At 38.5% G+C, this 26,245-nt stretch overlaps 1 protein-coding gene and 1 pseudogene across 7 annotated transcripts in view; one reads left to right on the forward strand and one right to left on the reverse strand.

Moving 5' to 3' along the window:
• MYH10 (myosin heavy chain 10) overlaps positions 1-26,245 on the forward strand; it is a 163,587-nt gene that overhangs the window by 71,585 nt on the left and 65,757 nt on the right. For all 7 annotated transcript variants that reach the window (XM_063629436.1, XM_063629434.1, XM_063629431.1 and 4 more), the window contains 7 exons: positions 12,678-12,741; positions 14,555-14,653; positions 16,414-16,557; positions 16,792-16,887; positions 18,534-18,652; positions 19,596-19,748; positions 22,882-23,055. In XM_063629436.1, the coding sequence (XP_063485506.1) occupies positions 12,678-12,741; positions 14,555-14,653; positions 16,414-16,557; positions 16,792-16,887; positions 18,534-18,652; positions 19,596-19,748; positions 22,882-23,055 (849 nt within the window). The remainder of the gene's footprint in view (positions 1-12,677; positions 12,742-14,554; positions 14,654-16,413; positions 16,558-16,791; positions 16,888-18,533; positions 18,653-19,595; positions 19,749-22,881; positions 23,056-26,245) is intronic.
• Positions 5,083-5,769, reverse strand: LOC129470589 (small ribosomal subunit protein eS26-like; annotated as a pseudogene).

Consider the following 26,245-nt stretch of genomic DNA (forward strand, 5'->3'; position numbering starts at 1 on the left):
CTTCAGGCATCGATTATCTCAGTTTCTGTGTGTCAGAAAGTCAGTAGCAGCTTAGCTGGGTGACTCTGGCCCAGGGTCTCTTAAGAGGTTGTCACTGAGATGTTGGCTACAGCTGTAGTCATCTGAAGGCCTGACTGAGATGGGAGGATCTCCTTCAAATCTTCCTCAGGTAGCTCTTGGAGGGAAGTCCCTATCCTACATGGCTCTTGGCTGGAGGCCTCGGTTCCTGACCTTGGAGGCAGCCTCTCCATAGGGCTCCTTGAGTGTCACCATGACATGGCAGCCAGCTTCTCCTAGAGCAAGTGATCCAAGAGAAAGACAGAAGTTACACACCCTGCCTTGGAAATCACATGCCTTCCTCTATTGTCTTCTATTGGCCATACAAACCAACCCTGATACTGTGTGGGAGGGGACTGTGACTACCAGAGGTGGGGCTCATTGAGGTGGTCTTGGCTATCATGGCTACCATGATTCCTTACAGCGATTTCCATCATTGATGTATGTAGGGTTTTAACCTGTAACTGGAGTGGCTCTAGGTCAGTGGTTCTTAATTGGAGGCTCCCCAAGGGACGTTGGCAGTGTCTGGAGACATTTTTCTTTGTTTACCTGAGAGAATAGGTAGTGGTGTGCCACTGGCATCTAGTTGGTAGAGGCCAGGGATGCTGCTAAAAATCATGCAATGCATGGCACAGTCCCCACCGCTTAGAATTATTGAGCCCAAAATATCAGTTATGCTAAGATCGAGAAACCCTGCTCTAGATCGTTCCTTCAAATTATAGTCTAAATTAAGGTAATTATTTTCTGAAATTTATTTGCAAAGTAATACATGACTCTATTTAATGCTTGTTATTTATACATCCTATTCCAAAAGTTGACAATCAAGTCTGATAGAAACCTGTTTTACATTCTGCTGGTAGGAAGAATTAGGTTGTTTTCTAGCCACCTGGAAGGAGCACACAGGAAAGGAGCAAGAATCAGCCATTGAATCCAAATGTTCAACAAACGCTATTTCAGCTGAAGTACCGCCTTCCAAAGTGCCTGCACTATTAGATAATAAGTACATTCTAATATAGTAAAAGCTGATTTGTTTTTAGTAGAAAAAAGATTTTCTATTAAGGTATTGTTCTTAGACGTAGCTTTCAATTCGACCAAGAAACAGAGGTATGTTTAAATTGTTTACTTTGGGCTTTAATTCTTAGAAAGTCAACTTTTATTGATACGTATTTTTTTTTAGTAATAGTTTATTGCTATGTGCTGTTATCGTAAGGTGTTACCTACACAGTACTAAAACAAGTAATTGATCTCAGTAGCTCCATTAAAAATAATTAGGTCCATTGATTAAATAATGTTCAGTTAAAATTCCCCTTTAATATTTCTCTATGGGTGTTGGCTCTTGGGGTTTGAAAGAAACCATTGTAGACTCATTTTTAAATTCAGTTCTGTGTAATTTTGATGTTTGATTTGTTATTTAGTTCTTTTAATTATTAAGCACCTATTCTTTGCCAGCCACTGTGCAGCTTAATTGATATCTCCAAATGGATGTCAATAGATTCTTCAAGTTTTAACATATTCCAAATGAAAATTTTTCCTTTCCTTTCAAAATTTGTTGCTTTTTGTCTTACGTCAATAAATGGTATTATCAAATCACTCAGTTGCTTAAACTTAAAACAAAATAAAAACAATAGCAAAACCTAGGAAGACAAAATACCTAGGAATCAGCCTTTTTCTCATGGCCCACATACAGGCCAGCAGTGAATCCTGTTGGTTAAACATCCAGAAGGTGTTTCAAATCTGTCCACATTTCTTCTCCTAACTAGCTAGTTAGTCTAAAACCATATCTGAGGAGATTTCTTCTATTATTCTCTATCACAGTATCCTATTTATTTCCCTCATGGCACCTATCGCAAACTGTAACAATTACTTTGCGTATTTATTATCCTTCCTAGTAGAATGTCTAAGATCTTTGTCAGTAGGGACTTTGTAGCTTTGGTTCCTAGCATAGTGCCCCACAGGTATATTTATGGATTTTAAGGAATTCATTTACTGAAAATGTGGCAGACACTACAAAGTGCCATATTCTCTTCTAGGCCCTGGGAATATACCAGTGGTCAAAACTAAGGTTCCCTAGCCCTGTAGAGCACAATTTCATATTGGTGTTAACTTTAATATGTTTTCAACGGCATGTCATGATGTTGTTGAGCTCGGGGAAGGTAGTATATGTGCTAGATCCTCTGAGAATATGCATGTCCCCATTTTAGAAGCATGGGTAGAGAACATGAGGGAGGCAGTGGCTCCGTGGGCCAGCCAGGCCTTGAGTTGAGATCAGTGTCATACCAAGAGTAATATGATGTTAAAAAGTGAGTTGTGTATACAGTGAAATTTCATGCAGTCATATTTATAAGCTGCATGCTTACAGTGAAAATATTTGAGGCTGTAAACTCCCTAAGCTTTAGAATCCATTTGGTTCCATTTCTTTGATGTGATATAGACGACTAATTTCCTGAAGAATATCTTTTCTTTCAAAGATACTAGCATATGGTTTATATTAAAGGGATTCTTTCTTTAGGAGAGCATTACCCTTAAGAAAATAATCATTCACAGTTAGTCCAGTTCTCTGTTTATGGAGAAGTAAAATGCATTCCAGATGGAGGAGATTTATGTAAAAAGAATCTCTCATAATGAAACTTTAAAAACAGGGACTTCAATTTCAAAATGATTGTTTGGATCAGCAGATACATCTTCCCTCACAGAGTTTTAGTTATAATCACTTTCTCTATTTCTACAAATCCTTTTTTTCTTTTCTTTTATTCTCTTTCTCTCTTTTTTTTTTTTTTTTTTACAAGTTGACTTAAGCCAGGTTGGCAATTTCCAACTATTATGTACCTTTTGGTGGATAAGTATCCTCCAGCAGTTAAAGCTAGGTAAGGGCTCTAGGCATCCTCCTTACAGTTTGGCGACCAGGTTATAACGAAAGCACGTCGGGATTCTGCACCCTCGCATCTATTTATCAGCAGGCAGTTGCTGAAAACAGTTTTGTAAGTTGCATGCAGCCCAGCTCTGTTTAATTTCTCTAACCAAACCTTTACCTGAAAGATTTACTGAGGCAAATGTGACAGTATCAGTGACAGAATATGGTCTGCACCAGGCAACCAGCATCTTCCAGATCACTGGCTGCACACAGCCATTCAGTATCAAGCTCTAGGAGCACCCCCAACAGTACAGCCTCCTGGACTTGCTGGAGTCTCAACACCTGTTCCCTTGACCCCGGATTGGGAAGGGTCTATATATATCTTTCTTTGTTTTTATTTATTTATTTATCTTTTTTTTAAGGCTCTATTTGAAGTTAATATATATCTCTTTCTAATCAGTCCATGGCTTAATGCCACTCATGTTACCCTAGTGATTTCTAATATCCATTATGCTAAGTAATGAGGCCACTTAGTGCATGTGAAAACTCATTTTACTAACAACAAAGCTTCTGGTTTGGTTTGGAGATTAAGATAGCTAAAGCATTTAAGGTAGCCATCTGGCCTTTGGATTAAGTGCTAGCTCATTACTCCTAGAATGGATTTTCTCATTTAGGGCAAATAGCTAACACACATGCGTAGCACCCTATCTGTGCTGATGTGTTTTAATGCATACCGCAGATCATGTAATAACTTAAGATACTAAATTAAGAAGGGGGGAAATATGTTCAGAATATGAAACAAACCTGCATTGCCCCTAAATTAAGTTGCTAACTAATAACTAATCTAGTTTTAATTACTATAGATACATTATAATCACCCCAGAAAAGGTTCCAGAAATTGATGTCAATTCCGAACAAACAAAATTTTTGAAACTAATTAAGATAATTTTCTTTTTATTTTATTCATGGTATCAAAATATCAAATATCCAGGTTTCCCTATTAAACATTTTGAGTGAAATCCTTAACAAGTTATATTTGATTATATATGAAAGAATTCTAGTTGTCTTTGCTGTTGAGAGCTCTCACGGTACACGTGTAATTTCACCTGTTCCTGGATTGGTATACAACATGTTATCATCAAAATGTATAGCTGTAATTAATACACGAGGTGCTTGTCATGTTTTGGGGGTTTTCCATGCTTTTGTTTTTACTGGTGAAATTCTGATTAAGTACCATAATCTGACCTTTGTGCAAATTAGTTATGGAGTGGGCATTTTCAGCACAGATTTCTTCACATAATGTTTAAAAGATAGAGTTCCCACTTAAAAGTAAAACTCGTGTTTTCCAATTTAGTCTAGACGTGTGTTTCAATAAAAATGTTAATTCTGAAAGTATTTATTATAGATGTGAGGAGAAAGCTTTTTTAACTGACAGATCTTATTCTCTCCCCTTGGCCTGCCCCCAAGGAAGAAAGAAAAGTCACCTTTGCTTATCTGGCCAAGTGGCCAACACTCAAGTGACGTCAGGTCCCATGGCCTGCATCTTACCTGATTTGCCAGGGTATCCAACATGAAGCGGAATAATTTAAGTCCTAGATCACTTGGGGATATTCAGTAAAGTTTTTCATTTTTGCGTCTGAAATTTCACTTTGTCAAGTTGTCAAAGTGCTTGGCTATGTCTTGTAAAATACCTGAGTATGAATGTCATTTAGCTAGAAAGTTGATAATTTTCAGCTTCATAAGGTTTTTGTTCTGTTGAAGTGTTTTTAGAATAGAATATATTTTAGTGCTTTGGCTTATAACCGAGATTTATTGGTTACCAAATATGTTTTCAGAAATACCGTTCTCTTTTGCCTTCTTCCACACTGCCGGCCCTGTCTCCTTCATCATTGTTCTCCATGCATCTTTTCTTTCACTGCTCTTTGCTTGGCCCTTTGCATCTAGCCGAAAGATATTTCACTGGCACTCACTATCATGGCTAGTGCCACCATGGACCCTAGGTGTGAAAAGGACACCAAGCTAGGGAACCGATGAGGAATAGAGTGTTGCATGTTGGTGACTTTGCTTATTTATCTAAGTAAGTAACCACGTCTGAATTATTTTGCAACATTTCTCTATAGGTCACCTATTCAGAGGCCCCAGATCTTTTTTTTTTTTTTTAAGTACAATTTCCATTTTATTTTTCTCCAGAGAATAGTCTGTCTTCAGTCTTTAAGAACTCAGCTCCTTACATGGGCTTTGGTGGAAGACGTGGGGCAGCACCCGCAGGTCTAAATCGGGGTGGGGGTGTTCGGTCCTTGCAGGCTCCACGAGATCGATTCCTGACTACTTTGCTGTGAATTGCACAACTTACACAGTAATGTAGCTTCACATACAGCTTGGGAAGCACATAGGCATCGAAGACGCTCGCTTCAGAATGCCCCTGGCTGCTGCGGCCTCCACTATGTTTTGAATGATGAATTTCTTAATGGCCTTGTCCTTGGGCATGCATCGGGCTCAGTCAGTGCAGCAAATAGGCTGCACGTGGCCGCGGCCGTTTTTGGCACGACCTTTGTTCCTTCTTTTCTTTGTCATCTTGGAGGCACGGACCGGAGAAAGGAGAGGCCCCAAATCTTAATTTTCTCCCATTTCTCCTTTGTTTGTTTTTGTTACTGAGTTTTTATTTTATAATCCTAAGCTTAACTGCAATCCAGCTTGATGTCGAGGGGAATAAGGAAACCAAAGAACTGCAGTGAGACCACAAAGATTACAGGATATTGTGAGCAAGTGGGATGGAGGGATGCTCTCCTGAGCTACAGAAGGAATGGTCTGGTGGTTAAGATCAAACATAAGCAGATTGATTAGAGTTGTCCGCAGTTGGCAGTGGTGATCTTCTTGCCAGTCTCACCATTCCTGGACCCAGAGCACTCCATGGCTTCCATGATATTCACGCCCTCTTTCACTTTGCCAAAGACCTCGTGCTTGCCATCCAGCCACTCAATCTTGGCCACACAGGTAAAAAACGCAACCATTTGTGTTGGTCCAGCATGTGCCATGGACAAGATGCCAGGACCTGTGTGCTTCAGGATGAAGTTCTCATCATCAAATTTCTCCCGGTAGATGGACTGGCACTATTATGGTGTGTGAAGTCAGCACCCTGGCAGATAAAATAAACCCTGGAATAATTCTGTGAAAGCAGGAACCCTTATAACCAAATCCTTTTCCTCCAGTGCTCAGCGCACTGAAGTTTTCCACTGTTTTTGGAACTTTGTCGGCAAACAGCTCGAAGGAGCCACGTGGGCCCAAGGAGTTACCATCAACAATGATGTCAAAAGAACACAGTGGCGTTGACCATGGCTAGAGGCAGGTGGCTTCAGGTGGCAGTGATGACTACAAAGCCCTATTTCTCCTTTGAGCCTAACTTCCTTTCCTATTTTAATGTCCCATGAAGGTAGGGAAAAATAAATTCACTAAATATACAGTGAATAATATTTAAGTTTAGATTTTACAGTTGCTAGAATTCAAAGTTATCTGTGTATTAATGTTATCATATTGCCCAAATAAAGAATTTGTTTTGTTTGATGAATTTCGAACTTCTAATTTATTCTAGGTGGTAAAGAAAAAAAAAAAGGAAATAGTATTCGGAGTTGAAAGCTTAAACATCATGTTGATATATATACTTAATAAAGAAGTTAAACATATATGTTGGTGAAAGCTAGAAGTTTTTATTACTGGATATAAAGAATTTTTTTAATGAAATGTTTCCTTAAAATAAGAACTAGGTGATACCATATGATTTTGATTAATCTTTCTGCAGCATTAAAATGAGAAGTTTGAGAACGCATTTGCCCGGGCAGTCATGTTGGCCGTGTGTCGGCAGCTTTGTAGTAATAACGTTGCCTTTCGACTACTGTCTCTTAAAATGGCAATATTTTTATTAACTCAATGAGGTATTGTATAGATAATATAGCTGTTTAAAGTTTGTGGAGAATTTTAACCGTCAGTATAACATCAGGACCCAATTTCAGTTTCTTTTTTGAACAGTTCTGACTATTCATAGGATTGATAGCTTTTTAACTTAAATCTTTCTTAGGGGTCTTCCAAAAAACAAAGACAAAATGTACTTATTTTTTAAATAGAATGAAGTTCATTCTCTCTTGTAATTACATATGGGTCCATTGAAGCATTTTATAAATCTAAGATACATTATGGAGTATTAGTGATCTTATTTGTTTCTGTATCTTGAAATAGTTTGCTGTTTTGTCATCTTAGAAATTGGTTCATTATTAACTCATTTGTTCTCAACTATGCTAAAAAAAGAATAAAATAATAAGAATAATGGGATTGCCTAGAAGGATGCTACAGTAATATCTATTGCATCATCTTTTAATTTACTTATTATATCACCCCAAATATTGAATTGCCTTTCAAGTAGGTATGAAAGACAACTAGAGAAACCATCTTTGTAGGTTATTTTTAGCTTTTATGAACATAGTTGAAAAATCAAAAGTTTCCAATTTTTACTCATAATGTCAATGAGAAGGAAATTGACAGAAAAACATTTCACAAACATTGGATGAACCAGAGGATGAATATAAAGAGGCAGATAGCATGGTAGACTGTAAAGATGCTGATGAAATCAATTCTATAAAGAGAGTCTCAGATTGAGTCTCCAGGTGATAGCCTAGAATTTTCTCAAACTCAAGAATTATATGTATTTCTAAGGGCAAAAAAGAAACATGACATTAGCATCCAGGTGGTCATTCTGTAGGAAGAATTTCCTTAGTATTTTGCAACAAGATTAAAGAATACTGTTATTTCATCTATTTGCTAAAATAACAGTATTCTTTAATCTTGTATGATATTTCTGTACCAATATGTACCTGGATAAGTTTCATAAGCGGACAAATGCAAAAAGCAGGTGTGTATATGAAAATTGTTAGAAGGAAATAATATAAAATGCAAAAAGTCATTGGGTTGACCATTCTAACTGATGCTTACAAATCTAAAGATGAAGATGTTTTATAATTACAGAGCAAAAAAGATCTTTCTCTTGTCAACAAAATATGAGCTATCAGAATTTTATATATTCAACTATTGCATTCTGACAACGCAAGGGCAATAATAAGTAAGCCTACTGGCAGAAGAGAGAAGGGTGCCTACAGTTGCTACCTAGAATAGCTATTAACCCAGAATGTTGTATCTCTTCAACATAGTAGATGTTACAACTTAGAAGTTGAAATTAGATGGCAATGTGCCAAGGACTCCTACTCTTTGTAGTGTTTTTGTTTTTTTTGTTTGTTTGTTTTTTTTCAAGTGAACTTAAGCACAGAACCTCTCTTTGAAATACCATTTAGCTTGAAGCAGTTAATGTATGTGGTAAACACTAAGATTGGTAGGCTCGGCTGGCACTGTTTCTGTGAAGCCTTCTCTCCTCCTTTCTTTATGTTCCCATAGCACCTCTGTGCTGTGCGTGGAAATGCACAGACCACATTGTTCTTTAGGTGTTAAAAAAGCACAGCCTCAGTGTTCATCTTAAGTTTGGGGAGCATTAGGTCAGCATCTCTTCATGCCAATAATTATATTATTTGTGTAAAGTGCTTATTTGTTTAGCCTATCTCAAAAGAAGGGAAAATTTTTCTCCTATTAAAACAAAAATCCAAACAAAACTTTCTCTCTCTCCACACCGTAAAACAAAACTAACCAAACAAATTGTCAGTTTTATTATGCGACTCTTAATTAACAAGGTCTCTATAGAAGAAAAATACTAAATGCTCACCACTGATAGTCAAGCAGCCTCGTAATGATGGATTTGCATTGTGGTCTCCAGGGGAATTTAAATTATTACCTCAGTAAATTTGATGGCATAAAATCAGTGTCTAGGCTAGAGCGCATTGCAGGTTTGGTGACTAACACCATCCTAACTCCTAAAGAAATCCTAAATTCGTATCTTCTATTACATTGTCGACTTTCACTGTCGTGTATGTTAGACTCATGTAATACTGTTTTTGCCATTTGTTTTCATAACTTATGTAGCATAAGTGGTTTTTTTGTTCATGACTTTATAAGATGTAGTAAGAGCCTATTTGTCACAAAATGCCTTTGCTTCTTACTCCAACTCCCTCTTGAACACTCCGCGGTTTAGTGGCACTGGGAGCCGGCCCTTCATGGAATGCACCTTTGTTATGATAACGACATGGTGCCTGAGTTTATCAAGCTTATCATGTATTTCTTTGTGCAAAGCAGTGCTGTCAGATAACGTGAAATAGAATATGTACATTTTGGTGGGGGGCAGAGTTAGGATACTTGGCAATGGTGAAAGAGAACCAGGAGGAGTGCTAAAGGAGCTCCTTGACACACACCTGAGATAGAACTTAATCCTGCAGCTGATCACAGTTTGTTCCTCCTCAAGCAGGAAGTCAGTATATTCCCAGGGCTCTTCCCCCACACTCCCCACACAGATTCCCTTTCACTTTGTTTGCTAGCTTGGTTTGGGTTTTTTTTTAATAGGAAAATGGGATGAGTTCTTAATGAATGCTCATAATATTGAGCAAAAATATAATGGATTATTCATTTTAGAAAGTGATTCCTCTTTTTTTAAAATCAACTATTGAGGTGTAATTTGCATACAATAAAATATAGCTGAGAAACTTCTTTAGTAGGTAGCATCCCAAACTGACTACTCATTTTTTTAATATAAGGTAAATATTAATACACTGGAAAAGTAACACTTTGGGAAGGGTGAGAAGGGCCCTCAAGTAGTAAGTAAAAGGATGGGCAAGCTGCCTGGCGCCGTAAGCAGAAGAGTGTAAATCTAACAGCTTTCACTTTAATAGGGAAGCATATTTCACTTAATATGTTTATAGTAAATACACAGAATTGAATTATTATTATTATTATTACATTATAGAATGCTTCACAGATCTGAATGTCATCCTTGCACAACGGGCCATGCTCATCTGTGTAAAACAGATGTTGAGTTATATTTTTAAAATTGGCCTTTATCTAGGAGTTCCTAAGATCTCTCCCTTGTTTTTGAAATGTTGGCATACAATAAAATTCACCCTTTTCAGTGTACAGGTCAGTGCGTTTAGAGAAATGTGTACATAGTGTAGTGAGCATCATGCTCTAGAGGAAGAATGTTTCCCTTACTCCAGAAAGGTTTCTTTTACCTTTGTGTCGTCAGTTCCCTCCTGCCCCTGCCCCTGAAACCACTGATATGTTTCTGTCCCTAGAGTTTTCAGTAACATCTGGCATGACAAGTACATGGAATCATATAGTATGTAGTGCTTTATGTCTAGTTTCTTTCACACAGTAGAATGCTTTTTAGATCCATCCATGTTGTTGGGTGTGTCCCTGGTTTGTTCCTTGTCATCGCTCAGTAGTGTTCCATTGTGTGAATATACCATGATTTCTTTATCCATTCACCAGCTGGTGGACATTTGGGTTGTTGCCAGTTTGGGGCTATTAAGAATAAAGTGGCTGGGAACATTCATGTACAAGTCCATGTGGATGCATGCATTCCTTTCTCGTGGGTGAAACCCCGCCCAGGAGTGGAATTGCTGGGTCATAGAATAATCTGTGTTTGATGCCATGAGAAACCGGCAAACTGGCTGTACCGTTTTGCCTTCTCACCAGGGTTGTCTGATAGTTCTAGTTGTTCTGTATCTTTGCTAGTCTTTCTTAAAACGTGTAGCCACTCTAGTGGGTGTATAGTGGTGTCTCATCATGGCTGTTTTTACTTAGATTTCCCCAATAACTAATGATAGTGTACATCTTTTCATATACTTATTGGACATTCACGTATCTTTTGTGATGAAGTGTCTATTCAAATCACTTACCCAGTTTTCTTATTGGGTCGTTTGTCCTACTATTGAAATATAAGAGTTCTTCGTATATTCTGGCAACAAGCCTTTTATCACATGTGTTTCCCAAATATTATCTCCCAGTTTGTGGCTTCTCTTCATTTTCTTTATGGTATCTTTTGAAGAATAAAAGTTTTAAATTTTGATGAAATCCAGTTTACCAGTTTTTTATTTTATGGTTCATGCTTTTTGCATTCTGTCTAGGAAATCCTTGTTAAATTAAAGTCATGAAGATTTTCTCCTGTTTTCTTTGAGAAATTTTATAGTTTTAGCCCATATATTTAGGTATGTGGTCTGCTTTGAGTTAAGTTTTATATGTAGTGTAAGGTAAAAGTCTAGGTCCCTTTAATTTTGTTTTGTTTCATTTTGCATATTTTTCAAGCACCATTTATTGAAAAGTCTGTCCTTTCCTATTAAATTACCTTGACACCTTTGTTGAAATGAATTAACTTACATACATAATCAATTCCTGGACTCTCTTCTGTTTCACCAATCTGTATCTCTGTCTTTACACCAATACCACACTGTCCCAGTACATTTATAGCTTTTTGAAATCAAGTAGTGTGATTCCCCCAGCCCTGGTCTTCTTTCTCAGAATTGTTGTGATTATTCTAAGTCCTTTTCCATTTCCCAATAAACTTGAGACAGCTTGTCAGTTTCCTCAAAGGAAGCCTCCAATCCCTTGACTGTTTATATGATGAATAACAGTGGTATGTTTACTAGTGTCAGTCCTTCTTAGCAGTCCTAGAATAAACCATTCTTGATCATTATGTTTCTTTTGCAAAATGTTTAACATATTTAATTTTTTTTTCTTGTTTCTTTTTTTTTTCTTTTTTGAGACAGAGTCTCACTCTGTCACCAGGCTGGAGTGCAGTGGTGCGATCTTGGCTGACTGCAACCTCCGCCTCCCGGGTTCAAGCGATTCTCCTTATATATATTTTTATAAGTAAGATATAACCATACCATATTTGCTTTTATTTTGCTTTGAGATGGAGTCTCGCTCTGTCACCCAGGCTGGAGTGCAGGGGCGCGATCTCAGTTCACTGCAACCTCCGCCTCCTGGGTTCAAGTGACTCTCCGGCCTCCGCCTCCTGAGTAGCTGGGATTACAGGCGTGCGCCACCATGCCCAGCTACATTTTTTTGTATTTTTAGTAGAGACGGGGTTTCACCATATTGGCCAGGCTGGTCTTGAACTCCTGACCTTAGGAGGTCCACCTGCCTCGGCCTCCCAAAGTGCTGGGATTACAGGCGTGAGTCAGCATGCCCAGGTTGCTTTCCTTGTAATATCTTTACCAGATTGGGTACTCAGTGTTATAACAACTTTATAAAATGAATGATGAAATAATCACTATTTTTCTCTTTCCCTAAAACAGTTATATATAGTAAAGAAATCAAATATTCCTTAGAAATTTGTAAAACTGTTTCATAAGACTAATTCAGCATTTTTAAAGAAATAATTCTGTTTTACTATTTTTTATTTTTATGGGTTAAGTTTTCTGGGTTTTTTTTTTTCTTGAATGGATTTCTATTTTTCTAGGAAATCATTTATATTATTCAGATTTTTAAATCTACCATTATAGTGCTGGATAGAGTGGTCCTTTAAAACTGTTAAAACCTCTCATAGTTCAGATTATTTAGAAGAGCTTTTAAAAACTTCTGAATGACTGGGATCTCACTACTTTCCTTTTGTTAATAATTTCTAATTTTATTATGTTATAATCCAGGAAAAGAGCCTGTTCTATTGCTACTTTTTTGAAATGTATCACAGCCTGTTTTCTTCTTTTTTCTTTTTGTTTGAGGCAATATGTAAGATCCATTATTGTAACTAATTCATGGATACTTGTTGTCTTCTTAGTTTATTATAGTGTTCATATCCAGTATGTACTTACTTATTTTCAATTTTCTCTTTTTAATTTATTTTCAGGGCAAATTTATTCGGATCAACTTTGATGTAACTGGCTATATCGTTGGGGCCAACATTGAAACATGTATCCTTTTTCATAAATGTATAATCCAAAATAAAGAATGATTTAGTCTTCCTACAACCCCATGGCAACCATCTGTGATATCACTCCCAAAATCCAGATGATAAAACTTGAGCCCAGAGATAGCGTGCCTTGTTCAAATACTTTCGACTAGTGAATATTAACTCCCAAGTTGTTTTGTTGTTTGTAAAACCAGGCCATAACTGATTCACATGGCTGGGGAAGTGGAGAGTGCCACAGTGCTTGTGTGGTATAGGACATTCAGATGAATGCAGTTGCCCTCCCCCTATTGCTGTTAGCCCACTTTTTACCATCTACTTCTGATATTAGAAGGATGAGCATGTACTCATTGAAATCATCCTTATAAGATTACGGAGTTAAAGTAGTCTCAATTAGTGTTAAGTAGAATAAAGCTGGAGGAAAAAAATAAAATGTCAAATACATAGAATAGTCCTAAGAAATGTCACCTGCATAGAATGGCCGTAAGAAGGTTTATATATGTGTATGCACATACATACCTAGATAAAACACATTTGATTAGAGATGTAATAAAATAGAAATGATTCTGAATGATAGTGTGCCAATTAGAAAGATACATAGATGACAATTTTCGGGTACTTGTTAGAATAATCTCCAGTGATAGAAATACATTGTTTCTATCCTTCGAGGGATAGACCATGATTTTCTGGTTAAGAACAGTATTTTATGCCTCCAAATAGACTCACAGCCAGCAAAATCTGGAAATACTTGAAAATGACAGGAGAATGAATCTGCAGTTCAGCTTTCTTCATATAGGTGTGTCAGAGCATGATTTATATGAGTGTGTCTTTCACCAGACGTGGAGGATGTGTGGGATAGTCTGACTTAAAATTCAGACTATCTGACACATACAGAATTAATTCACTTTGGTGGCCCCAGGGAAGGTTTACCTCAAGTGAGGCAATCATCTTCAAAAGCTGTGATACACGTTCTCTGAGATGCCAGTGTGACTGTCAACCCATAGGCACTCTGGGAGCATCAAGAACTGTGGGTCTGAGCCCCAGATAAGATACACAGCTGGGTGTGCAGTGGTCTGAAATGCAGGAGCTGCTGGGGACTGTGCCACCTGCCCCCTGGGAAGCCCAGGCAGGGTGGGTAGCAGCAGGTGTAGGTACTGGCTGCACTGGTTCTTCAGAGCAGCAGAGGAAAGACTAGTGCTTAATCTCATCATAGCTGTCAAGGCATTTGGGAAAGTTACATGCGCTGCTGAGTGTGAAGGGGCGAGTGCCTCTCATGTAGGAGGCTTTCAATAGGGTAGCATTGTGGGCACTCTCAGCATGCATTTTGGAGTCAAGCCAACTTTTTGATTCCTAACTGTACCACTTATTAGCTAAATTATTGTGACTAATTTCCTTGTACCATGGCTTCCTTATTTATAAAATTGTGTTAATCTGGTATTATAGAGCTTCTCCTGCCTTAAACAACTGTACTTCATTTTTAATAGCTTCTTACAGTTCCTTGTATAGGTGGTATTCTTTGAATGTAATCCAAGTTAGGCAAGGATGGGGTAGAGCGGAGCTGAGTGAGGGAAGCACGTATAATCTTTAAGTTCCTTCCCAGACCAATGATTCTGGAAGATCAGTGAGGAACGTAAGTTGCATCTATTTTCTTTTTTCACAGATGGAAGACAGTCATTTAGAATAGTTCATTGCAGGATAGTTTATGTATATCAGAGAAAGAAGATGTTTTATGATTTAAATTTGCAGACACTGAAAGAGGGCCTTTATTTATTTAAGAATTATATTAAATAATTTAATTCTTAACCGTCTTTGCTCAGACCTTCTGGAAAAGTCTCGTGCTGTTCGTCAAGCAAAAGATGAACGTACTTTTCATATCTTTTACCAGTTGTTATCTGGAGCAGGGGAACACCTGAAGTGTAAGTTACAAAGGTTTTTACTGTTTTATATTTGCTGGAATATCCCTTTTAATATTTTTTTGAGAAAAAACAATTTTGGGAAACAGTTTTTTACACACAAAACACCAAATTTCCAGCTGGTTAAATCATGAAAATCAAAATGAAATTGAACTTCTGTGCCATGGGGTAAGTACTTTATTTTAAGCAGCAGGTATTGTAGATAATATAATCTTTTGTACTTTTATTTCTTTTTTAAAATTTTTAAATTAGAAGACAAATGATGTGTATTTTACAACTCTGATTCAACATTTTGAAATATGAAAGTAAGGGAAAAGAAATTTACCTAATGAAATTAAGTAGAATAAATATTTTTATTTCTAGATTTACAACTGAATATATGTTACTGCTTCCACTAGTACTAGAAAGAGCCTGTGGTGGATATTGATTGATTGATTGATTGAATGTCATGAATCACAAAGACTAGAAGTGTAGAGTTGGGCAGGTACAAAGGAGAGCTCAGGTCTGGGTCAGAATTTTGCTGAGTTAGAAATATATTCAGGGAGAGGAGAAGACGCATAACTTTCTCATCTCTTCTGATTCTCAAATTTAGTGTTTCTGCATGATTATTATATATATTATCTAGATATCAAAATAGACACATATATAGTAAAACTTTTCTCATCTGGCGTCTAGGCTTTTGCTAACCACAGACATCTGTGAAACCTTTGAACCCAAAAATTAATCAGAGAAACACCTGCAAGGGAAAAATCAAGCAACAGAAAAATAGAGTTATTGCCAACGAGAGACTGAAAATTCAAGATTATGCAGTATGTAACACTGAAGAGAAGAAAATGCTCAGGCTTTCAGACTGGCAGTAACTGCAATAGGAGTAAATTCTTTAAAATGATCAAAGTGTTGAAAGAAATAGAAAAAGAAAGCAGCAGGCAGTACCCTGTAGAAGTTAAATGTGATGTAGACAAGAATAAGGGGACAGGGTGACCTGCAGAAATTCTCTGCAGGAGAGCAAGAGAGCCAGTCACAAAGAAAGCTGGGAGCACACTTGCATATCTGTTATAAGGATAAATAGCCCTGCTATTTTGAGCACTCCTGAGAAATATTCTTTGGCTCTCAAGAATGCATTTGTCAAAAGAGTAAGTTCTCTTTAATTCATGGCTCCTACAATACAAGTAGTCAGTGTGGGTACCTGTGCCACATCACATCATCACTCTAAAGGCAAGTTAACCACCAAGGAAGCTGGCTTGGAGAAAGTGTTTCAGGGCCTTTGCTGGGCTCGGGACTTGCTTGGTCCACATCGCTGTATCTTTAGCTTATGTCCATGGTAGTTTTCATATTCACTTCATAGTGTTTGCTGCAAACTACTTGCTAAGATAGGAATATAGAATATGGGTCTAAAAGCTTTCCTTCAAAAAAGAGGGCTCAAATATTTAAATCTGAAAACAATAAAGTTTTGTCATCTGGAAAATTGACATCATTTCCCAGATAACCAATTTCAAATAGAATATTGTACAAACTGCCATCCTCGAAACTCCTGTTAAGGTTTTAGCATTGTTAACATCATCATTTTCCTTCGTTGGTACAGATAATTAAAAAATGTATGTTTGTGTATTTACATGAATATATAAAGAAAAAAACATTTTGCTGTCAATGGGTTGCATGGTGACCACTGCTCTCCTGTGACATTGGCACAGTTTGAATGCAGGTATGGCTTAGTTGTCTTCATGAGTATTTATTAAATTTTCTTCCATTATATTTCCTTTTAGCTGATTTGCTTCTTGAAGGATTTAATAACTACAGGTTTCTCTCCAATGGCTATATTCCTATTCCGGGACAGCAAGACAAAGATAACTTCCAGGAGACCATGGAAGCGATGCACATAATGGGCTTCTCCCATGAAGAGATTCTGTGTATGTGTGATTTCTCTAAGATTCTGGTACTCACTTTCCTGAGACTTACACATTTGGGGTAAATCACCTAAACTAGAAAATGATTGGGAAACTAATGAATTGTATGAAATCCTGAAAAGACGTATCTTACTGAAAAGTTCTGTATAGCTAATTTGTAGCACAAAATAAATGAGAATATGTCTCCGCTACATTTTGAGGCAATATTAATTTTTTTTTCTTTTTATCAATATGAAGCAATGCTTAAAGTAGTATCTTCAGTGCTACAGTTTGGAAATATTTCTTTCAAAAAGGAGAGAAATACTGATCAAGCGTCCATGCCAGAAAATACAGGTAAACTGATGAATACTGACTTTATTTCTGTTTCGATGGCTTGTTGTGCTCTCCAAGAAGGTGTTACAATGCAAGCGTAAAAGCATCTCTGAAGCATTTCCGAAGGGACCCTCGAGTAGAGTGACAACCTCATGTGCTTACACGAGGGTCCCTCTGATTCTATAAATGAGGACAGGGGACAGGGTGTAGGATGAAAAGTAGCAGTGGTCTCTGCTTTAGCATGGTGGAGCCCTTGGCAATTGAGGGAGGAGAGCTCAGCCACAGGAGGCCACACGCTTCCCTGAGAGGGAGCTGCAACTGCTGAGTTCCAGCCAGTGTGCACCTTGCCAGGATTACAGGCCCAGTATTGCCAAATATAAGTGACTTTTCAAATAAAAATGGAAATCTAGATTTTAATAGGAAATATTCTCATTTTTAAATGTTGAAAATGGTTTTAAATTTGCATTGGTCAGGAACAAAAGTTTTTTATCCAAATATATATATATATTATGTATCATTAAATATATATTTAATATAAATATATAAATATATGGATATAAATTATATATTAAATATATGTATATATAATATACATATATATTATATATATATATCAGTTTGCTTCAGATGGTCTGGAGAGGAAAAAGTGAGGAATCTCTATATTGCCTTGACTGCTTGATTATTCCAACAAGTTAGTTATCTTGCTTCACGGAGGCATCCGCAATCCACTGTGGCAGGTGAAGGCTGACATAAAGTCACATTATCTGCCCTTGAAATAATCCTTTTTTGTAACCAATTTGAGGCTTGATAACAATTTAATTTTGTGTGGCTCTCCTAAGGGGCCTGCCTCTCCTGCTGCTTCTTGGTCACCATTTCCTGGCCAAGCTGTGGCACCACCTCTTAGGGCTGTTGATTTCCAGGGCCATTCATCTGTCATTCAATCAAAGTAGTTTGATTGGCGGTTGGGCCTCCATCCTCCGTATGGCTTTTCCATGGTTAAATAGACTTGAAATGGAGCCATCTAAAATGCAGAGTAAGGCGTATATTAGTATAGCTTGGCTTTGAAATTTCTTAATGACCCATAAATAGAAGAGGATCAGGTCACTCTTATAAAGGTAAGGAGGCTGGGCATGGTGGCCATGTAGTCCCAGCTACTCAGGAGGCTGAAGCAGGAGGATGGCTTGAGCCCAGGAGTTCTAGGCTGTCATGTGCTATGTCCATCGGTTGTCTACACTATGTTCAGCATCAGTATGGTAGCATCCCAGCAGTAGGGGACCACTAGATTGCCTAGGGAGGAGTGAACCAGCCCAAGTTGAAAATGGAGGTCAAAACTCCCATGCTGATCAGTAGTGAGATCACGCCTGTGAATAGCCACTACACTCCGTCCTGGCCAACATAGTGAGAACCTGCCTCTAACAAAACTGAATAAATAGGCAAGGCAGTCAAATGCTGACTAGCCATCTCTTGTAGCCTAAAAATGAGTGTGTATTAATTTGAAAGGGTGGAAGGTATTTTTCATTAGTCCTAAAACTTGTCTGATTTTAAGACTTTTATTTATTTCTTAATACAATTTAATTATTACTAAGGTTTTTCCAGTGTTTATTGAATATATTGTGAGTAGATTATAAGTAAAAAATGTAGAATTTAGGAGACTTTTTACACTTCAGTTGCGCAGAAACTCTGCCATCTTCTTGGGATGAATGTGATGGAGTTTACTCGGGCCATCCTGACTCCCCGGATCAAGGTCGGCCGAGACTATGTGCAAAAAGCCCAGACCAAAGAACAAGTAGGTTTCATGTTCATTCTTATTACTGATAGGTTTGAATGATAAGCCATGGCCATTTGGCCTTCTGATTGACATGTAACAAACTGAATCAATACAAACTGTCTTACATGGGTGTTTTTAGGTACTAATTGAGTATTTTTTTTTTTTAGTATATTTACTTTTTCATTCTCAAAAAAATTTAAAAGGGGCTGGGTGCGGTGGCTCACACCTGTAATCCCAGCACTTTGGGAGGCTGAGGTGGGTGGATCACCTGACGTCAGGAGTTTGAGACCAGCCTGACCAGTATGGTGAAACCCTATCACTACTAAAAACACAAAAAGTAGCTGGGCGTAGTAGTATACGCCTGTAGTCCCAGCTACTCAGGAGGCTGAGACAGGAGAACTGCTTGAACCCAGGAGGCGGAGGTTGTAGTGAGCCAAGATTGCACCACAGCACTCCAGCCTGGACAACAGAATGAGACTCCATATCAAAAAAAAAAAAATTTTTTTTTAAAGGTGATTTTTTAAAAAAAGTAAATGTCAAATTATAATCTCTAGTTTTCCCCAGGTAGGTAGATAATCCAGTAGACAAATCTGCATACTTCGGGAATCAGACCAGCAGAAGGGCCCCTGCTGCCTTGTCCCTGTGCTGGGTGGTACAGCAGAGAGAAAGTGCCAGCTAACTGAGCTGAATCCAGGCGGACAGTGCTGCCCAGGACCCAGGCGCATGGGGAGGAGCTTGTTTTTATTAGGCATCTTTACTCATCCCCCAAATTCATTATTCCCAGTGTTCATTTAATTCTTCTAATATTGCCTTCTATTGATGTGTAAAATTGAGACATGATTAAGCAGTGAATGCCATCTCAGGTTTTTTGAGTGCCGTGTAACATTAAATTCCATAAAACAGCTATTTATGCTTTGTTAGATTGTTTCCAGAATAAAAGGTTGTTGTGATTTAATTACAGGCAGATTTTGCAGTAGAAGCATTGGCAAAAGCTACCTATGAGCGGCTCTTTCGCTGGCTCGTTCATCGCATCAATAAAGCTCTGGATAGGACCAAACGTCAGGGAGCATCTTTCATTGGAATCCTGGATATTGCTGGATTTGAAATTTTTGAGGTATTCTTCCCCCTCTTCCTCTTGCTCTTCCTTCTTTTTGTTTGTTTTTTTAACAAATATTAAGGCTCACCGTGTGCCCAGTACATACCAGGCACCAGGGATATAGTCCCTGCCATTCTAGTAGAGTCAAACAATAAATAGCAAATAACCAGTGAATCCACAGGTCTGTGAGAATGCAGTGAAAGGGTGCTGTGATAGAACTGGGAGGCCAGCTTGAGATAGCTGTTCAGGGAAGGTACCTCTGCAGCGGCAACAGTTAGGCTTACTTGAAGGATGAGAAGCTGACAGCTTCAGTCTGTTTCCCGGCATAATGAGAGTAATTCCAGTGGTCCTGTATGGGACAGAACTTCTCAAATGTTCAAAGCTGCTAGAAAGCCAGTGTGACTGGATATAGCTGACCAGAGGGAGAGAGGAGTTGGAAACGTGGAATAGAGTGTGGGGCCAAGTCGAGAGGCCGTCAAGGGGGCCACCGTAGTAGAACACAAGCAAGATGACGGGGGCTTGGCTGGGGAATCAGGAGAGGAGCAAAGTGAGAGGGAGGCGCCTGGACAGGCAGTGATCTGTGTACTGCAGATACAACCAGGGTTTAACAATAGATTTCACTGTTGATCTGACTAGATTTGTCAACACTTACTCATCATCAAGGCAGAAAAGGTTCACAGTCACACACCTGCTACGGTTTTGCAGGGAAATGCATAAAATTTGGGGCATCTAAAAATTTATATCTTTATTTCCATAAATATAGATGTAAACTATGTAAATATAGTAAGGCACAAATATTAAGTGCTTTTTGTGTGTTGCTTTAGCCACTATTGGGTATTGAATTGTCTTATTTTAAAATGAACTCCTTTAAAATTATAAGTCTATCCTCATAAATACTGAACCTGCTACTACCACTCTAAGAGATTGCTTTAAGGTATATTATTTGTAAATACAGAAATCACGAGAAGTGGCTGGGTACAAATTGCATTAAAAAAATCTGTCACTTTCCTCTACATAAATGATCAGAAGATATAGTGAAAGTAAAGATCCTCATTTCCAACTGCAACAGACAAAACACCTAAAAATAAATTTTAAAAGAAATGGGCAAGATTTAAATGAAGACAACTTTACAGTGCTGCTGCAAAAAAGAAAAGAAGATTTGAACAAGTGAAGAGACACACCCTGTTCTTGATGCGGAAAGGTTACATTTATGTAGATGGTAAAAATGCTAGTGTTATTTGTCATGAGAAAAGAAAAGAAAAAGCCTAAATGTCCACTGTTAGGAAATTGGTTCAAATTCTTATGATAGCTCCATTCAGTGGAATACTACGCATCCATTATAAAGAATGGGCTGGCTTTATACACTAAGGAAAGATCCCACAACGTAACAAAATACATTGTTAAGTTAAAAAAAATCAAGGTCACATACATACACACATTTCTCAGTGCATAGAATATTTCTGGAAAGATCACAAAAATAGGAGATACTGGTTGATTATAGGGAAAACAAGTAAGTTTCATTGAAGTGAAACTGGTGCAATTCTTGTACACTTTGAATTTTATACCATGCATTATTGATTTAAAAACCAATTAAAATTGTAACTGGTAGTTTAAATATGGAAGACAAATAGAAATTCATTTTTAAAAACACCATTCTTGGCCGGGCATGGTGGCTCACGCCTGTAATCTCAGCACTTTGGGAGGCTGAGGCAAGTGGATCACGAGGTCAGGAGTTCAAGACCAGAGTGTCCAAGATGGTGAAACCCCGTCTCTACTAAAAATATGAAAATTAGCTGGGTGTGGTGGCAGACGCCTGTAATCTCAGCTCCTCTGGAGGCTGAGGCAGAGAATTGCTTGAACCTGGGAGGCGGAGGTTGCAGAGAGCCCAGATTGTGCCACTGTACTCCAGCCTGGGCAAGAGAACGAGACTCCTAAAAAAAAAAAAAAAAAAACACCATTCTTTGTAATGGCCCAGGCTAAATAGAGCAATAGGATGTCATCATCCTGAGGCAAAGCAAAGTTCACCTACATGAACATGAATAAGCAGAATCCGGCAGTCTGTAAATATGAGGCTTGTCCTGTGTGCCAGAAATACAGTGTTGAGCAAGGCAAGCACTGCCCCTGCCCTCCTTGCATGACCTCATTCTGAAATAGTGAATTTAACAGCTCCTGGAGAATGGAAAAGATTGGAGTGGCTTTTTCAGACTGTAAATCAACTCCTTGGAGATGGGTTAAATCCTCTTTAATTGAAAATCACTTTTTATAATGAAAGAGGTTATTTATGGGCACATGCAGCTTGTGTGAACGGTATAGAAGCAGGAAAGAGGTTGAGCATTTCTAGTGTATAGGATGATTAAGAAAATTATACCTACGAATTCACCCATCTATGCATTCGCCCAGTCGATTTTTCTCTTAAAAAATGGGCAGAGTTCACAGAGAAGGAACAGAAATGACAATAACATATGAAAAATGCCTAAATTCACTTTATGAGGGCAGTCCAGTATCACTTTTGATATTGCAAAGGTCAAACATTTGATAGGGGAAGGGAATGCTTAGAGAAGCAATAGAGAGCCTCATACTAAGCGCATTCCATGTGCCAGGCCTGGCTGAGCTCTCAACAGTTCCGTGTAGTAAAGATGATTCTGTTCCTACCTCACCTTAGAGCCCACAGCCTGAGTGACAGTGGAGTGGGACAGAACCAGATGCATTCTCCACCCCAGCTCAGAAGTGCGCCCACCATCTTGTTCGCCTTCCTTTGCCTCTGGTTTTTCCAAGACTTTGTTTTTCTTCTTTTTCTTACTGTCTCATTTATTTATAGTCCTTAACCATTCATTAATAAGAACTGAATTGTTTTACTTGCAGAGCATTCAGTTAGCGTATTAAGTTTATTATCTTTTCATTTTAGCAGTTCAGTAATGCAGCCATAGACAGTATGTTCTTTCTCTTTACCTTTTCAAAAAGGCTGCGTGTGAGAGAGGGACTGGGAGACCACCCCCCTTGGTTTAGTCACTGTCATTAGATAGAAGCAATCATGTACTTCCTACCTAATTAGTAATTTTTAATGAATAATTTTTTTGTAACTACGTGACTAATTATTCCCGTTTTCCCTCTGCCTCCCCATGTTTGGAAAATTACTCTTTGACATTTGTAGCTGAACTCCTTTGAACAACTTTGCATCAACTACACCAATGAGAAGCTGCAGCAGCTGTTCAACCACACCATGTTTATCCTGGAACAAGAGGAATACCAGCGCGAAGGCATCGAGTGGAACTTCATCGATTTCGGGCTGGATCTGCAGCCATGCATCGACCTGATAGAGAGACCTGTAAGAGTGCTCAATTGCTCGCTGTCTTTCATTTTCCACTCAAGCAGTGACCTTAAGTGGCATAACCCAAGACAGAAATTACCCAGTCTATTCAGTGGTGAAATAATTTTCTGATCTAAATTTTCTAGGAAGGTGATACTCTGATAAAATAGCTACAGAATTTAAAAGTCAGTAGCATGCCAGTAAAACCCTTCTTTAGCTCTCCTCGCAGCTTGATTCCTGTCCTTGCTTGCGTGGGTATACTGGATAGTGGGCTCTGGCCCGCACAGACTGCAGATGGCCCTGTGTGCTGGCATTTGCGTGTACCTCTCAAAGGATGTGGAGCTCCACCTGACACTTTATTTAGCTGAGAACAAGACGTGTCATGTAAATCCATATCGCAGATAACTAAAGTTTGGCCTTTTAAAGTACAAAGTTTTTATTTTGCTAGTTTTTTTTTTTAATGTGAAGTTTTTGTTCTCAGGGAAGTCTTGTCAGATGTATTTTTAGTGGCAATCTTAGAAAGCATCAGAAACTCTTTTCTTGGTGGTTTAATGTTCTGTAAAAATACACAGAACTCATTCACATTCAAGCTTCAAGTGTGTAACTCATTCACTTTTGGAACTCGACTCCATGTGATCTCAAGCAGGTATTGACAGTCTGGTTCTGTACTCCTTATCAGTTAGCTTTTGCTCAACAAGGTATCAGCTTCATTTATTTTATTTTGCTGTCTGCCAAAATATAAGAAAAACTAAAACATGATTAAGTACTGACATCTGTAATGTGGAGAAAGCTCTTAACACTAGTTAAGTAGGTATGTTTGAATAACGCAGTTTTCTCCTAGGAGGTGCAGCAGGCTTTGAAGTAGTTCTGGTTCTTGCTGCTCAGTCTCTGGTTACCACTTGTGTTCTTCATGTTTGAAGGTGTTGGAGGTCTAATGGCTAGAGATCGTGGATGGTACAGTACCCGCAGTCAGAGCAGTGGCACATCGGGAAGAGGAAGAACCTAGAAGACATTCACCCTATTAGAGATGTAGTTCCAGCACGTTAGAAATTTGAGTTTACGGAAAGCAATGGATAATTTTCATTTGGCTTTTATAATACATAAGAAATCATTTTACCTTTCAAGGCACGTTTAGAGCAAAAATCTTAAATTACTTATAGTTGTGAGGATAGTTGCTTCTTTGTAGCTTATAGGGTCATTTAGAGGTGGCATGCTTGTAGTGACTTCCAGGTAACTTGTGCATACACAAGCACATGAACACACTTCATTACATTACTTCACTGCTTTGTTGCCTAAATAATTGTTTGGGCATTTGTGTAAATAAAGGAAGGGAGTATTTCACATTAGTACTGTTGATGACTACATGATACATTTTTTGAGATGCTCATTATATGCATCCATATGACACTGGAAGTCCTACATTTTAAGAATATAATGATTATGTACCTGCAGTTTTATTTTAGGATGGACAAGAACCCATAAAATTTGCTAGGTCAGTATCTTTATAGGAATAATTGTGCCGAAAGTCTTCCAAATGGAAAATTACCTGTCTTAATTTTTAAAATGTTTTTAGAGTGTTTTTAAATCTAATGGTTTTGTGACCTTTAAATGAGTCTTAGAAATATTAATTCTTCTTAATGTTACTTAATTGCATTTCTTTTGCTTTATCCTCTAGGACAAAATATATACCATTTTTTCATATATTTTTTTAATCTCACACAATTATTGTACTCTAAAGGTGAAAATCATGGGGTAAAGTAATTAAACATTTCAACCCTAATAACTAACTCCAAGCAAAAGTAGGTGAGGTAGAAGGCCAGGTGCCGTGGCTCCCTCCTGTAATCCCAGCACTTTGGGAGGCTGAGGCAGGCAGATCACTTGAGTCAGGTCAGGAGTTCGAGACCAGTCTGGCCAACATGGTGAAACCCCATCTCTACTAAAAATATAAAATATTAGCCGGATGTGGTAGCATGTGCCTGTAGTCTCGGCTACTCAGGAGGCTGAGACACGAGAATCACTTAAACCCAGGAGGCAGAGGTTGCAGTGAGCCGAGATTGCACCACTGCACTCCAGTCTAGGCAACAGCGTGAGACCCTGTTTTCAAAGAAAATAATAATAAGTGAAGTAGAAAGGGTTTGATGTTTACGTTTTTAATTATTTTCCAGGCCTTATATGTAAATATTGTGGTGGTAGAATCAGATCCAGATAGCAATTTATTGGACCAGGTGTGGTGGCTCATGCCTGTAATCCCAGTGCTTTGGAAAACTGAGGCAAGAGGATCACTTAAGACCAGGAGTTCGGGACCAGCCTGGGCAACATAGTAAGACTACATCTCTACAAGAAAGTTTTAAAATTAGCCAGGCATGGTGTCATGGGCCTGTAGTACCAGCTACTCAGGAGGCTGAGGCAGGAGGATCCTTTGAGGCCCTGAGTTGGAGGCTACAGTGATCTGGTCATACCACTGCATTCCAGCCTGAGTGACAGAGTGAGACCCCGTCTCAAAAAATAATAATAATAAAAGAATTTATTAAATCCTCAATTATGGCCTGGAAATGCAGATTGGGGGTGCCATGGGGATATGAGATAGTATATAGCATGGCGTTGGTCCTCAAGAACCTGATCTTGAAGCCAGAAAACAGAACACAACATAGTGGTGAGTTCATTGGTTCCTGGGTACGACTCTAAGTGATGCCCTGTGAATTCAGAAAAAGGCAAAGGCCACACAGTAGGTTGGCAGTGTTGTGGAAGGTGTTACAGGTGTGGATGCTGTGCAGGGAGCATTCCAGGGATGAGTTTTATGGTCAGAAATTAGCAGGTGAACAGCACATTGAAAGTTGGTTTTAGGGAAGTTATTTGGCGAGTGTCCTAGTCTGTTTTCCATTACTATAACCGAGTAACTAAGACAGAGTAATTTATAAAGAAAAGAAATTGATTTCTTGTAGTCTGTAGGCTGGGAAGTCCCAGGTCTAGGGGCTGCATTGGAGTAGGGTATTCTTGCTGGTGGGGACTCTCAACAGAGTCCTGAGGTGGCACAGGGCATCACATGGCGGGCGGGGCTCATAAGAAATGGCCAAACTGGCTTTTTATGACAGACCTGCTCTCATGATAACTAACCCACCTCCTCAACAACCCACTGATCCATGAATGAATGAATCCATTTACTAGGAAAGAGCCCCCATGACCCAGTTACCTCCCAAAGGTCTTATCT

The sequence above is a fragment of the Symphalangus syndactylus genome, chromosome 20 (genome assembly GCF_028878055.3).
Source record: "Symphalangus syndactylus isolate Jambi chromosome 20, NHGRI_mSymSyn1-v2.1_pri, whole genome shotgun sequence".
NCBI lineage: Eukaryota > Metazoa > Chordata > Mammalia > Primates > Hylobatidae > Symphalangus > Symphalangus syndactylus.